Here is a 12,951-nt window from a genome sequence, read left to right as displayed (position 1 = left end):
CATTTTCAATTAGAGCAAAGCAGATTAAAAGTGGCTGCATGTTAAAAGTCTGATTTTGTTCTTCGGGTTTACATGTGAATTGAAATAGCAAGCCAAAAACGTATAAAAATTATAACATTAAAATACGTAGGGCCAGTTTAACAGTTTAACATTAGAAATCTCTCTCTCATATATATATATATTAGGGCTGTCAAATGATTAATCACGATTAATCGCATCCAAAATAAAAATTTTTTGTTTACATAATATATGTATGTGTTCTGTGTTTTATTTATTATGTATATATAAATAAACACACATTCGGTATATATTTTGAAAATATTTACATGTATATACATTTATATATTTATATTCTTATATTTTGTATATTATATATAAATTCTATTTAATATATAAACATAACATATTCTTCTTAAGTATATACATGCATGTGTGTGTATTTATATATACATAAATATACACAGTATACACACATATATTATGTAAACAAAACTTTTATTTTGGATGTGATTAATCGTGATTATATATATAGAGAGAGAGAGAGAGAGAGAGGAAGAGAGAGAGAGAGAGAGAGAGAGAGAGAGAGAGAGAGGAGAGAGAGATTAATTAGATTAATGAGAGATAAATGACATACAGTATAAAATTGACTATAATAATAATTTTGTTGGCCTATTTCGAGGCACAAATTAAAATGATCATTTCTAGTATTTATTGTACTGAATTTTTAATTTTAGTTTATTTTAACAATGATAAAATAGGCCAACAAAATTATTATTATAGTCAATTTTATACTGTATTTCATTTATCTCTCATTAATCTCATTTTAAAAAATGAATATATAAAATGGTATAAAATTTGTTAAAATAAAAATGTATATTAATTGTATAAAATGTATATACTTGTAATGTACACAATACAATATATGTATGAATTTATTTTATCAAAATATATTCAAATTAAATCTAGTAGAATAAATTCTACAAATTAAATGCTACGGACAATTGTGAAAGGAAATCAGCATAATTGCCATGAAAATAAATGCAACAATGCAAAAAAAAAAAAATCTTAATGGTCCAGAAAATAGTCCTCATTTTCTTTGTTATTTTTTTTCTTTTGATTTTAGAAATACATCTAACTCTTTGCCTGATTAGAAACTGATATCCCATAACCACTGTACAACATTACTTCAATTACAGCAGACCACTTCAGCTTCTTCTAGGTTCTGTTGGAATGTCCAAATAAAGATAAACATGTAGGTACAGTATAAACACCTTGAAGGTGGGCGGGACTCCTGCTGACTGACAGGAAGAATGGAGCTGATCAGAGGGGCCATCTGCACAGTCAGTGGGGGTTTTGGGAAGTACAGCAGTAGTGGACAAAGCAAACCTGCTCCCTTCTCACTCCCTTTTAGTAGTCACACTCAGCATCCAAAGTAGCAGAGATCCTAAACATAAGGCTTAAAAGTTCATCTACCTACTGTTGTACAACAAACCTTTTTTCCAAGTTATGGACCCTCTAAAAGCTACAAGAACCATCTATATACCATCTCTTTTTCCTCTCTCTCTCTCCCATCTGTTCGTCTCAATGCCTCTCATACTCCAACTTTTCAGTGTTTTCCCTACATGAAAACTATACAGAGTGAGAAAGAGCGGGACAGTAAAGTAGAGGAGACGAAGAGGAGGTCTGTGTAACCATATGCACAGATTCTGTTCATTCCACACCTATCCTGCATGACCAGACTCCATATAAGGGCCACCGCGTCTGCCAAAGAGCAGCAGCTCACAGTCCCGTGGTGAGAACGGATAAAAATATGATCTGTCGTCCCTGCATTCTTTCTTCTAGACTTTTACTACCTCGCTCATGAGATGTTCAAGATTGAGAGACCAAATATTAAAGTTAAATCTTGAATCTCTTAATCTTTAATATTTTGTTACAACATGTTGATTTTTGTTCTCCTGTCTAATATGGCACAGCAGCATTACATACGGTCCTGCTCCATTATGATCCTACAGTGTAAACACACAGCATATTGTATGACACAGTCATTCTGCTGTGAGTAATGAGCTAATTATCTATTACATAATGAGTAAATACAGCCCACAAACCGTAATCAGGCCAAGCAGGATGACAGGAAGCTTTGAAGAAGAAAATCATGCAAGATATTTTCATGGTTCTTAGTCATTGAGCTTAACATGTGATGTTTATTTCCATCTGAGAGAGAGTGTGGAGCCTGATGACCCCTGACTCCACCCTTGACCATCTGCTACCCTTCTAGGTTACATTTACTGACATGACACAGCAAACAAACCCCTACACTATCTGTTCTCATCTCATCTGACTATGTGACTCAAACATTTTGGATTAGGAACAAACAGTCTGACCGGAACGGTGAATATTAGTGTGGGCGGAACTTGGCTGTGAAAAGTGACACTACTTGATAAGGAGATTGTGGGATTGGGGTGCGATTCTTTGGACCTTTTACAACACTACTACAGTAAGCGCATCAGGAGCCACGTCTGCCATCTGTTCTCACTTCCTCAGAGGGCAGAGATAATCGCTTATGGAAAACACACACGTATGGACACCCGATTGGCTCGGTTGCTTTGTTTTTTGGGATGATGTAATGTGGTGGTGGTTGTTGATGATGGTGGGTGTGTTGTGGGATGTTTTCAATGTGCTGTGGGAGAAAGAGTTTTTTGGGGGAGTAAAGTAAATTTTAGTTAACTTTAGTTTTCTATATCTATTCTATAAAATTATTAGTAAATGTTATATATATTTTGCCAATACATTTAATTGTGAATGCTTTTTTTACATTTAGATTACCTTTGTCATCATCTAATGTTTGCTTAATCTCTATAAATGCTAATAATTATTAACACTGTTTAATACAAATCTCAAATTAAAATCCATTTTCATACTGTATTTAATGTTGTGATGTCTAAATTCACTTTAAGCATTTAAAACAACTGATTTTATTAGTCAAACAGTCTTTCATTATTTAAGACAAAAGAAAATATATATTTTTTTTTAATTAGACAATTTTATACAATCAGTCAAAAAAAATAAAGAAAATAATTATTAATAATTATTGTTTATCATATCAGCCAGAATTTTATTATTCATACATCCCTAAACGGAAGAGATAGAAAGCATGCTCATGAATTCAGTGAACTAGCATGTGGGCTGAATGAATGAAGAGAGAGATATGAGCAGAGGAGGCAAATGAATGAGAGCTGGCTGACTAAAGGGGTTTGCTGTGTCACGTCTCATAATTGAACAGGTCTCAAAGGAGCATTCAAGCCTCATTCCACTCATTCCTGCTCTTTTATCCCTCCTTTGAATGCCTCTCTCTCCTGAGAATTTTACGTGTTCATTTAACTGATCAAGGTTCTTTTAATTCTTGATCTAGTTCATCTAGATAAACCCTCTGATGACAGAACCTGACTTCATCAGTCAAATACTCCAGCTCACTGTACTAAGCAGACCGAGTGGGGTGTCATATGGGTTAAAACTAGAGCCCGACCGATATATCGTTTTGCCGATATTATCAGCCGATATGAGCCTGTTGCCAATATATCGGTATCAGCGAATATGTCGCCGATATGAATTTATTTTTTTGACAGAATATATAATGCAGACAAAATGCTTGAAATTGTGTAATTACTTAGTTTTCAAGCAGAGCGTGCTCCATTGTTTGCTACTGGTGACCTGGATGAAACTCTTTAAAGCTCAAGTCTATGGAAAACCACTGAAACTTTGAATAGCCATATCTCCGCAAAACGGCACGGCGTATCCGCACCAAATTCGGGGATCCCTTCAGCTCGAGGAACCCTCTCAAATGCGAATCGAGTGGATGTCTAGAGGTTCTCTTTCGAATGAGACCACCCCTGAAGGGATTCCTTGAATTTGGTGGAGATCTGCCGGCGCATTCGCGAGATTGAGACACAAGTCAACACTTTCACTTCAGTAAGGAGGTCTCTTGTTCAGGCAGCATTCAAGTGTTGTGTTATTCAACCTTAATTGCCCTGCGAAGTGTTCAGCCTAGACAGAAGCAATGCAGGGCCAGAGTCACATGCAGCAAGACCATTTGAATGTTAAAGGTCTCTGAAATCCAACTGAGTTCAACGTTAACTCTACAGACACTGCGATGTACAGCCAGTCTTTCCTTAGACTAAAAATTCATTGCCAGATATCAATGGTGAAAACTCAGGCTATGCCAGACTTGCATAGACTAGACTAAATACATAAAAAACATCTTCCTGTTGTAAAGAGGTGGTGGTATAACGATAACATTTAATGTCTATGCCACATGCTGTAGACTGCAGGCCCTAAAAATACATGGGAAAATGCTAAATTACAGCTTACACCAGAGCTAAAATCCAGCACGAATGAAGGAGAATAAAACGGCACATGTCACATGTGTTAAACTATGGCCTGCAGAAGAGAAATGGATGTTTTTAAATGCTTTGTTAGTCTACAATAAAAGTCAGACTGAAAGGAAAAGAGCAGGAATCTGCAGCTAAGTCATATAGACTTTGTTGAACAGTTGTCCATTTTATGTAAAAACAAAAAAGATCAGCTTAATTCAAGATGTTTGATGGCTCTTGGCAAGCCATTTTTGAAAACAACACTAAAAGATAAATAGAGCTATTTCTTAAACATGCCTTGTACTGATGTTCTTCAGTAATCAGATCCATTCTGCAAGTAATATTTTTTTTTTCTCAGTGCCAGGTGCACCATTTCGTATAATTGCGTTTCAGCAGATGAAGCCCTTTGGCTACTGAACAGTAAAAAGACCAGTATATCCCAGCTTACAGAAGAGAAGAGAAACCACATTTAGACACTTAACTGACCAAAATCTAATTAAGAAAAAAATTTGATTAGAAAAAAGCAACATTTAGGGATGCATGACATGTTGGTTAAATGTAAATTAAATGTAATTCAATGTATATTTAATTATTTGTGCTCATTTCTATTTTGCCAACATCTAAAACTTTTAAATCTTTTAATTTACTTAATCTTTACAAACCTCATTTAAGAGCACTGTTAAAGGTAATCTTTAGCAAATCTCAAAATGAACATTCATTTAAATTTAGTTGTTTATTTGTAATTTATTTACCATAGCTTGAAAATAATAATGGCTTATCAGCCAGAATTTTAATATTAATGCATCCCTACCTCTTTTTTTAATAAGGTGCAAGCATAAAATTGATCAAAACTAAGGCTACATTATTTCCTGCCAAATATTCTGATTCACTCAGATATGTCACATTACAGAAATAAAATGCATTGCGAATATTTCTTAAATCCACGTAAACCTCCTCTCACCTGGTTCTCCTCCTGGATGACTCTGTACTGCTCTTTCCACACAGTGATCTTCGACGCCTCATCCTTGCGCAGGGCACGCTCTTTTTTCAGCTCGGGGCTCCAGAACGTCTTAATGGAGTTCATGGAAGAGCTGAGTTTGCTCTCCTTCACATCCACCTCCTTCCGCAGGAGCTCGTTCTCCCTAAGCACCTCCTTGAGCTGGGTCTGCAGGTCCATGATGGTGTTGTCCCGTGCCTGGCGCAGCGAATGAGGCACAGTGGACGCAAGGGTAGAAGGCATATGGTGGTCTCCGAACGCGATAGCATCAGTGGAAACGGAGCCGGGAGCCCCGGCGGAGATGTTTGGGCTGGATCCCATGACGGTCGTTCGGACGCCATAAGGCACCCGTCCTCCCGAGCGGCCCAGTGTCATGGTGCTCTTCGGCAGGTCCGGGCCAGACACCACTACCTCATTGTCACTCATGTACATGGGGCCAGATGTGGCATAGGCAGCGTTGAGAGACTGGATGTTCTCCATGGAAAGGGTTTTACCACCTGGACCTCCCGCTCCAGCTCCGCTGCCCCCTGTGCTGTTGGTGCGGCGGTGACCCAGACGGGGCGAGCGAGGGAGACGGGGCGAGCGACCAGGACTCTGATTGCTCCCCCCACTGTGGTTGCCCTCCACTTTGCCCACGGATCGGCCACTGCCGTACATGGCGGTTTTGACCGGTTTTTGACCGGAGAAGGGCAAAAGTGAAGAGAAAAGGATGATATGGACTAATTAGTTGATTTCTGTAAATCTTGAAGGGTCTGTGATCTACTTTTGGCTTATTTAAAGCATTTAAAGATGCAGATGTTTCATTTTCACCATATGATTCTGGGTGTTGAAGAGTGGCTGGTTTTATCTGTTTAATCTGGTCATGTTATATTCCTGCAACAGAGAGAGAGATAGAGACAAAGAGTTAAAACCATTCCTGTCACATTTTTATTGAGATAACAGTGCTCATGCAGAGTTTTCCCTGGCATCTGCTGCCTTGCACTCTTCTCAGAGAGGAAATAATAGGCTAATGAACAGGTCTGGCACACTGTATGCTTTAACCTCCTTCGCTGGACTCTATGTAGGTCACTCACATGCCACATTGTATTTACTTTAGCTCTGTGGCTTCTGTCCAATACCCATACTGCACTCTCAGCTCTACGTCTCTCTTCACATAGTCTTTTCCTCTGCCTTCTTCATCAGCAGCAACTTGCTATAACATTTGACAGCTTTCATATAAATTGTAGCTGGGCTGATATCATGCAAACTTATTTTAAAAGTATGAATGACACAACATTCTGAATCTCTGACAGTAATCAAGGCATGAACACTACTGTTCAAAAATAGATTTTTTTTTCTAATATTTTTATTTCTTTTAGTTTAGATATTTTCAGATGCAGTGCTTCAATTAGCATGCTAACAGTGTGCTCTGGTTTACCTGTTGTCTTTAATTTCATCCCCTTTAGCACATTGCATCTACAGAAATAATTATGTATGACTTCCATAAGAATGATTAGCTGATTAGTCATTCATTTGAATTTAAAAATATAATTTGTAAAATAAGCTATTTTTTTCTTTAAAAACTTTTTTTAAACATTGATCGTGCAACCTGAAAAAACGGCTTGCTTGATTCGAGTCTCATGAGGTTTTCACAGAGACTGTGGCACCTCATTTTGGGGCAGATTACTTCAGTATAACACCTGGATATATGTGTAACACCCATAGTTGAACCATGGCCGACATTATGTGCTTCATTACAGAGGGAAATAAAATACTTATACAGACAATTTAATGCCTCTGCTATTGCTGTATTAATCAACACAAAGCCATTGACGGGGCTGAAACTTGAAACCGAATCTCTAATCACACATGAACACAGCTATGAGCTCGTTCAGAAAAGAACTGTTTATCTGAGTCCAGCCACAAGCGGCAGCTGCCTTTTGTCGTGTGCTTAACCCTGATGAAATACTTCATTATCTCTTGTAAAATACATCTTTGTTTTGTAGCAATACAAGGTCACATGGGACTCATATGTGATCTCTTCTATAAATGCTATTTTATCACTATATAACTCATTTTAAATCAAAGGGAAGTGGTATAGACTGTTCAATTCATCTGGTTTTTAAGTTCTAGATTATAAAACCTTAATATTTGCCACAAATGCAGCTAAAGGGTAATTTATTGAGAAGAGGCTGGGAAGTGGACATTAGAGCCGTGTTTTGGTCCATCCCAAAAGCCAGGAAAATACTAAGTGAGGCTGCGATCATGCCCAAGCCAAGATACCCGCACTCTCTCATTAGGAAAGAATCTAACATCAGAGCCACAATGTGTCTCAATGGAGTAAATCTACATGAAAATGAACCCAACGTGAAATATGTTGACCGCAGACACACTTCAGAGTGAAACTTTGCACTGGAACTGGACTGTCAAACATATACAAAAACATGTCATACAGAACATGATACAAAGAATACAGAGTAAAGAATCAAAACAGTCCGGTCTCATGGAGGAACAGTTTGCAGAAGCTGTGACAGACTCAAGTAGAGAATGGAGCCGGCTTCTGATAAGATGCAGAGGGGGCAGCAAGACCACAGATTTCCTTCCTCTGCTGCTGACGAACGGAAGCCAAATCATTAAAGCAGTGGGCATGTCTAACCCAGTCACATTCCCTGAAGCCAAGAACACATGTTTTAAATTCCTGCTCTTATCTCACTTATGTAACAGCTTTTTTAATGCATTAATCATCCTAGTCCTAAAGTATACATGTAATATGTAGATATAATCAACAACTGCAGATTTGCCATTTTAACTGCTCAAATCAGCAGAGCATACGCGTAGCATGACAGAAACATAAGATTCATTGCGGTGAGGGCAAGACAGAACAGGGCACAACGCTTCAGCTAAACGGCAGATCTGAGGAGATCGGGACAACTAGACTCTAGAGAGAAATAATGAGAAATAATGAAATAATGGGAATGTATCACACGTGTGAGAGATGGGACAGAGTTGAAATTGGGGTTGCCGGTCGCTTGGGGACCAACAACACACTACAAAATTTGTACACCACATCATTTCTACAGTTCAAGAAATGTTTTTTTTATTACCTGATTATTAAGAACACTTGTTTTAAAGTTGCAGCCCAAACACTGTATATTATTGGGTGAACTGTTCCTTTAAGAACTATGGCAGACCTTGCCATCTGGTTCGCCCCGAGCAGGTGGATTACACCTGGACAGTGGACACTTCAAGAAAAGGTACCCTCCCTCCATTTCTTTATCTCTCAATCCCTCCCTACAGCCATATCTCCTTCCATTACAGCAATCTGCTCTGCTCTTCAATAGGGATTTTCACAAAGTAATGCTGCCTCATGGAACAGTAAGTTTCCATTACATTTGGCCTAAATCCTCACACATAAAAATAGGCCAAAACCAATGTTTACTATAATTGCTAACAGAACTGGAAACTATAAAAGTATTAAACTTATTTTTTATATATCTGGAACAGACAGAGTGGTATTTACAAACAAAAGTAAATAAAAACTTCTCCAAATACTAAAAATGAATGTTTAAGCCTCTGGAAAAGCAGAGCTTCCAAAAGTGAGAGATATCAGAGATTAAACTAATGTGAATGGAGGACAGCAAAAACAGCAGAAAGACTGACTCAAACTCCACAAGAAATGCCATTACGCTATTCTCACTCATAAATGAGCTCATAACCCAAAAAATCTTGTTATTTAAGCATTTTATTCTGAAATTGCTTAAGTGTTATCAGATTAACTGTTGTGACCAAACAGAAGGTAAATAAAAGTATAGTTAAAATAATAAAAAAACAAGGTTTTTCACTAAATACGCACACACTGAATCATAAATTTATCTTTAAATGCAATCTTTGGCTTATACCTCTTATGCAAAATGCTAAATATATTTATACATTGAAAATTGTTTCAAAGTAATTATTTTTTCACTCAAAAATTGCTAGTAAATTTCACAAATTATTACAAAGAAATTGCAAGTAACAATGTTTTTAAAGTAAAAATGTGGTAGTAGTATTTTATTGCAAGATGTACTCCAATAATCTTTGTTTAAAAAAAAAAACATTCATTAAAAAAAAGTCTCTTTATTATCTCTAAATTTAATAACTGACTAAAAAGCACATTAAACTCACTGATAGTGTAATATTTGTGATGTATCTTTATGTTATATAGCCTGCAAAATCATAACAAATATATTGGGAATATTCAATATATGACCCAGCCCTACTTCTATACAGACGATAAACACACCAAAAAAGGAATGTGTTTTATTTCGCTCATGACTCACAACATACAGTTAAATGGAGTCAAATCTTTTAAAGTAATGGTTTGAGTGCTGAGTCAGAATGCATGATTTACCCTAAATTACAGTCAGCAACTCTCATTTCAAACTACAAAGCTGCATAAAATAATCAATACGGTGTAAATTTAAACTAGCCGCTTGGCATTACAGTATCTTTTGGGCAAGGTCTCCTTCTCAAACATCTAACCCTATTGTTCTGCCCCCCCCCAGCTCTGTTATGGCATCAATGGGACAGTGTGTGCCTGCCTCTGCCTCTGTATTTATAGGAGGGAACAGAGGTCAACTTTGAGCTCACTTAAAACGCTCTGCCTGATGACTGACGGCCTGTCACTTCACATCACTGAACATCTGGTCGGCAGCACTGATTCATCAGCATTCAAACAACTACAACCACAGTGCATTTCATTCAATCCACATCCTTACACACATAAACTGCTCTTCTGCCTTCTAAATCCAGGTAACTGTGGGAGCATAAATCAGACATCTGACAGATATGCAACCTGAGGATCTTATTTCTAATATGGTAAGGGATGAGACGGGTGACAACTCAAGCAGCCAAAGACAAAACAACCGATATTGATATCTAGAAACCCAGTGGAGGTTGATGGTCAATATAATGCAGATATTTAGGCCTACATAATATAATTAAATGGAAGAAAATGAGATTTACTGAAAAGAAAAATTAGCAACAAAGATTATGTTTTTTCTATGACCCGTTCCACAATCTGTGTCCAATTCTTATAAAAATTGGGCTGACCTTGCAGCGTTGCAATGTTTCACATTTTTCAAAGACAAAAAATAAAGCAACAATTATTTGAGTATATTATTTCAGTCTTTTTATTTTAAAATTTCATATTTACTTCCATGAAATAAAGAAATTTCTGAGGGAAAATGGTTTCAAAGTAAATCCTATCATGTTAAAAAAAAAAAAAACAAAAAAAAAAAAAAACTATTTTAACAGAAATAATGGGAAACTTAATTTCAGTTGCTGCCTTAATTTGATTGTGCAAGTAATTTAAACTTAAATTACATTAAACCGACTTAAATCAAGGTTAATTTCACATGATACAACAAATAAAAAAAAAGATGATGAATTAAAGTAATGTAAAAAAATAGGTGCCCATGACTTACTAATCATTTTATTTTTACAGCGAACATACACAACTGTTTAATTGTATTAGAAACAAATTGCCAGTTTTTACGCATTATTTACTCAAAATTTAGTGCAGAAAATAATGTGTTTCCTATCTGTTGATAAGACTGTCTGTAGAGTTTGGGACTGATTCACGGAGTAACACTTCTGTAAGTCAGCTAAGAAGTTTTCTGGAGGATGAAGGAAATAGAAGAGGTGAAGCATTTCAAAATTTTCTTTAGAGAATCACCAAGGGTAGAAGATCCACCACCCTCCTCTGATACGGGATCTAAATAGAAGCTCTGCAAGGCCAAAGTAGCCGCAGGCTGTTTTCACACTGTTCGATTGTTCATCTGAACCAGAGTTTGATTCCGTCTTCCTCCACCTGCCTTGACTCTTTCACATTGCATTAGTTGGCTCAGATTCATGTTGGTTTTGTGTTATCTACTGTTTGATAAATCAGTGATACTTTAATAACAGAAATACTATTTACTAGATTATAATACTATTTTTTGTTTTATATATATTGAATAAGTTTTTATTTTTATATTTTCTGTATTTTATATTTTCTCTATTTTCATTTCAGTTAAAGTTTGTGTCATTTTATTGTATATTTATATATTGTATAATAACAGAATAATTATTTAACAAAACCTTAGCTGGAACCACTAAAGTGTTTCCCACCACATTACAGATTTCTATTTCTCAAACCCACAGCTTTAGAGCTATAAGCCAGAGATATTGTTACAAACTCTTCAGCAAACACATCATTCCTTTTGAGACTCTGGATCAACGAATCAATTCTCATCTCCAGTCCTGACCTGCTAGCATGAAACGAGAGAGCCAGTGTTGAAAGTGCATTTCTTCTGGCCTGACAGGTTCTCGTTCAGTGTCTGTCCGTCTGTTTGCGAGAGTTAATTAGGTCAAAGATGGGCTTCCCTCACCAGACATGCTAAACCACACGAGGGACTCAGGAGGATCAGAATCCTGCTGGGCTCTTTCTATCTGGACAGCTTGAGTCTGGCCTGTTCAGCACAGTCACTGAGTTGCTGTTGCATTCGTAGGTGTAGTAGGTGTCATTGTGAAAGACATCATGAAAGTGCAGTCACTGAGATGTGTGCTATAGGGTAGGGCTGCACGATTAATCGCATGCATTTGTCATGCGTGTCTCATCAGTAAAGCCGGTTCCGTGATTAGTGGTAAATGTCTGTCACCTGTTTTCAAACGGGAGCGGCAGTTAATACACAGAGCCGTAGTTCACTGACAAGCTACGCAATATCATGTTCATAATCGAATGCGATTAATCTCAATTATGAACAGAATATTGCGTAGCTTGTCAGTGACAAATGCATGCGATTAATCGTGCAGCCCTACTATAGGGGCAGCAGAGGACACAAAACTGAGGAGACATCGCACATGAAAATCACACCACTGCTTTCATTAGCATACTGTGCTAAATGATATCTCATAATAAAAGGATCAACATTATAATGTGAATTGTGAGTGTTCGATGACGGCAAAAGCGATCTAAAAATTTACAAATATATGAAATTATATTAGATATTTAATAGTAAACACGGAAATGGGAATGAACAGTCACATTTAAGATTTCATTTGCCATCATCTGACACCCACTTAAAGTTAATCTTTATGAAGAAATTAAATAACACTGTAAAATAATCTTTATTGAATCTGAAAATGAATATTTTTGTTTTTGTTTTCATCATATTATAATGCTGTGAAGCCTAAATTCACTTTTAAAATGAAATGACTGATCCGATTTTTAATATATTACTTATATTAGATATTTAATTGTTAATGCTTAACTGATAGATAGATAGATAGATAGATAGATAGATAGATAGATAGATAGATAGATAGATAGATAGATAGATAGATAGATAGATAGATAGATAGATAGATAGATAGATCTAATAATTTTGAAAGCTACAAGTGAATTTAGGCATTATAACAATAATGTGCAGTATGAAAAATGGATATTCATTCTGATTACATTGAAGTGCATTATTAAATTATTAGTGGTTATAAAGATTAACTTAAGTGAGTGTTAGACTGACAAATGACGATCTGAAAATAGAGGAAATATCTAATATCAACAGATAGGCTACATAAAAAAAAAAA

General features: G+C 36.4%; 1 protein-coding gene across 12 annotated transcripts in view; it reads right to left on the bottom strand.

Moving 5' to 3' along the window:
* LOC109075953 (ELKS/Rab6-interacting/CAST family member 1-like) overlaps positions 1-12,951 on the bottom strand; it is a 191,814-nt gene that overhangs the window by 175,969 nt on the left and 2,894 nt on the right. For all 12 annotated transcript variants that reach the window (XM_042738654.1, XM_042738660.1, XM_042738706.1 and 9 more), the window contains exon 2: positions 5,329-6,237. In XM_042738654.1, coding sequence (XP_042594588.1) covers positions 5,329-6,021 — 693 coding nt within the window. In that variant the 5' untranslated portion in view covers positions 6,022-6,237. The remainder of the gene's footprint in view (positions 1-5,328; positions 6,238-12,951) is intronic.

Source organism: Cyprinus carpio, chromosome A4 (assembly GCF_018340385.1).
Source record: "Cyprinus carpio isolate SPL01 chromosome A4, ASM1834038v1, whole genome shotgun sequence".
Lineage (NCBI taxonomy): Eukaryota > Metazoa > Chordata > Actinopteri > Cypriniformes > Cyprinidae > Cyprinus > Cyprinus carpio.
This window is presented reverse-complemented; position numbering and strand designations above follow the sequence as displayed.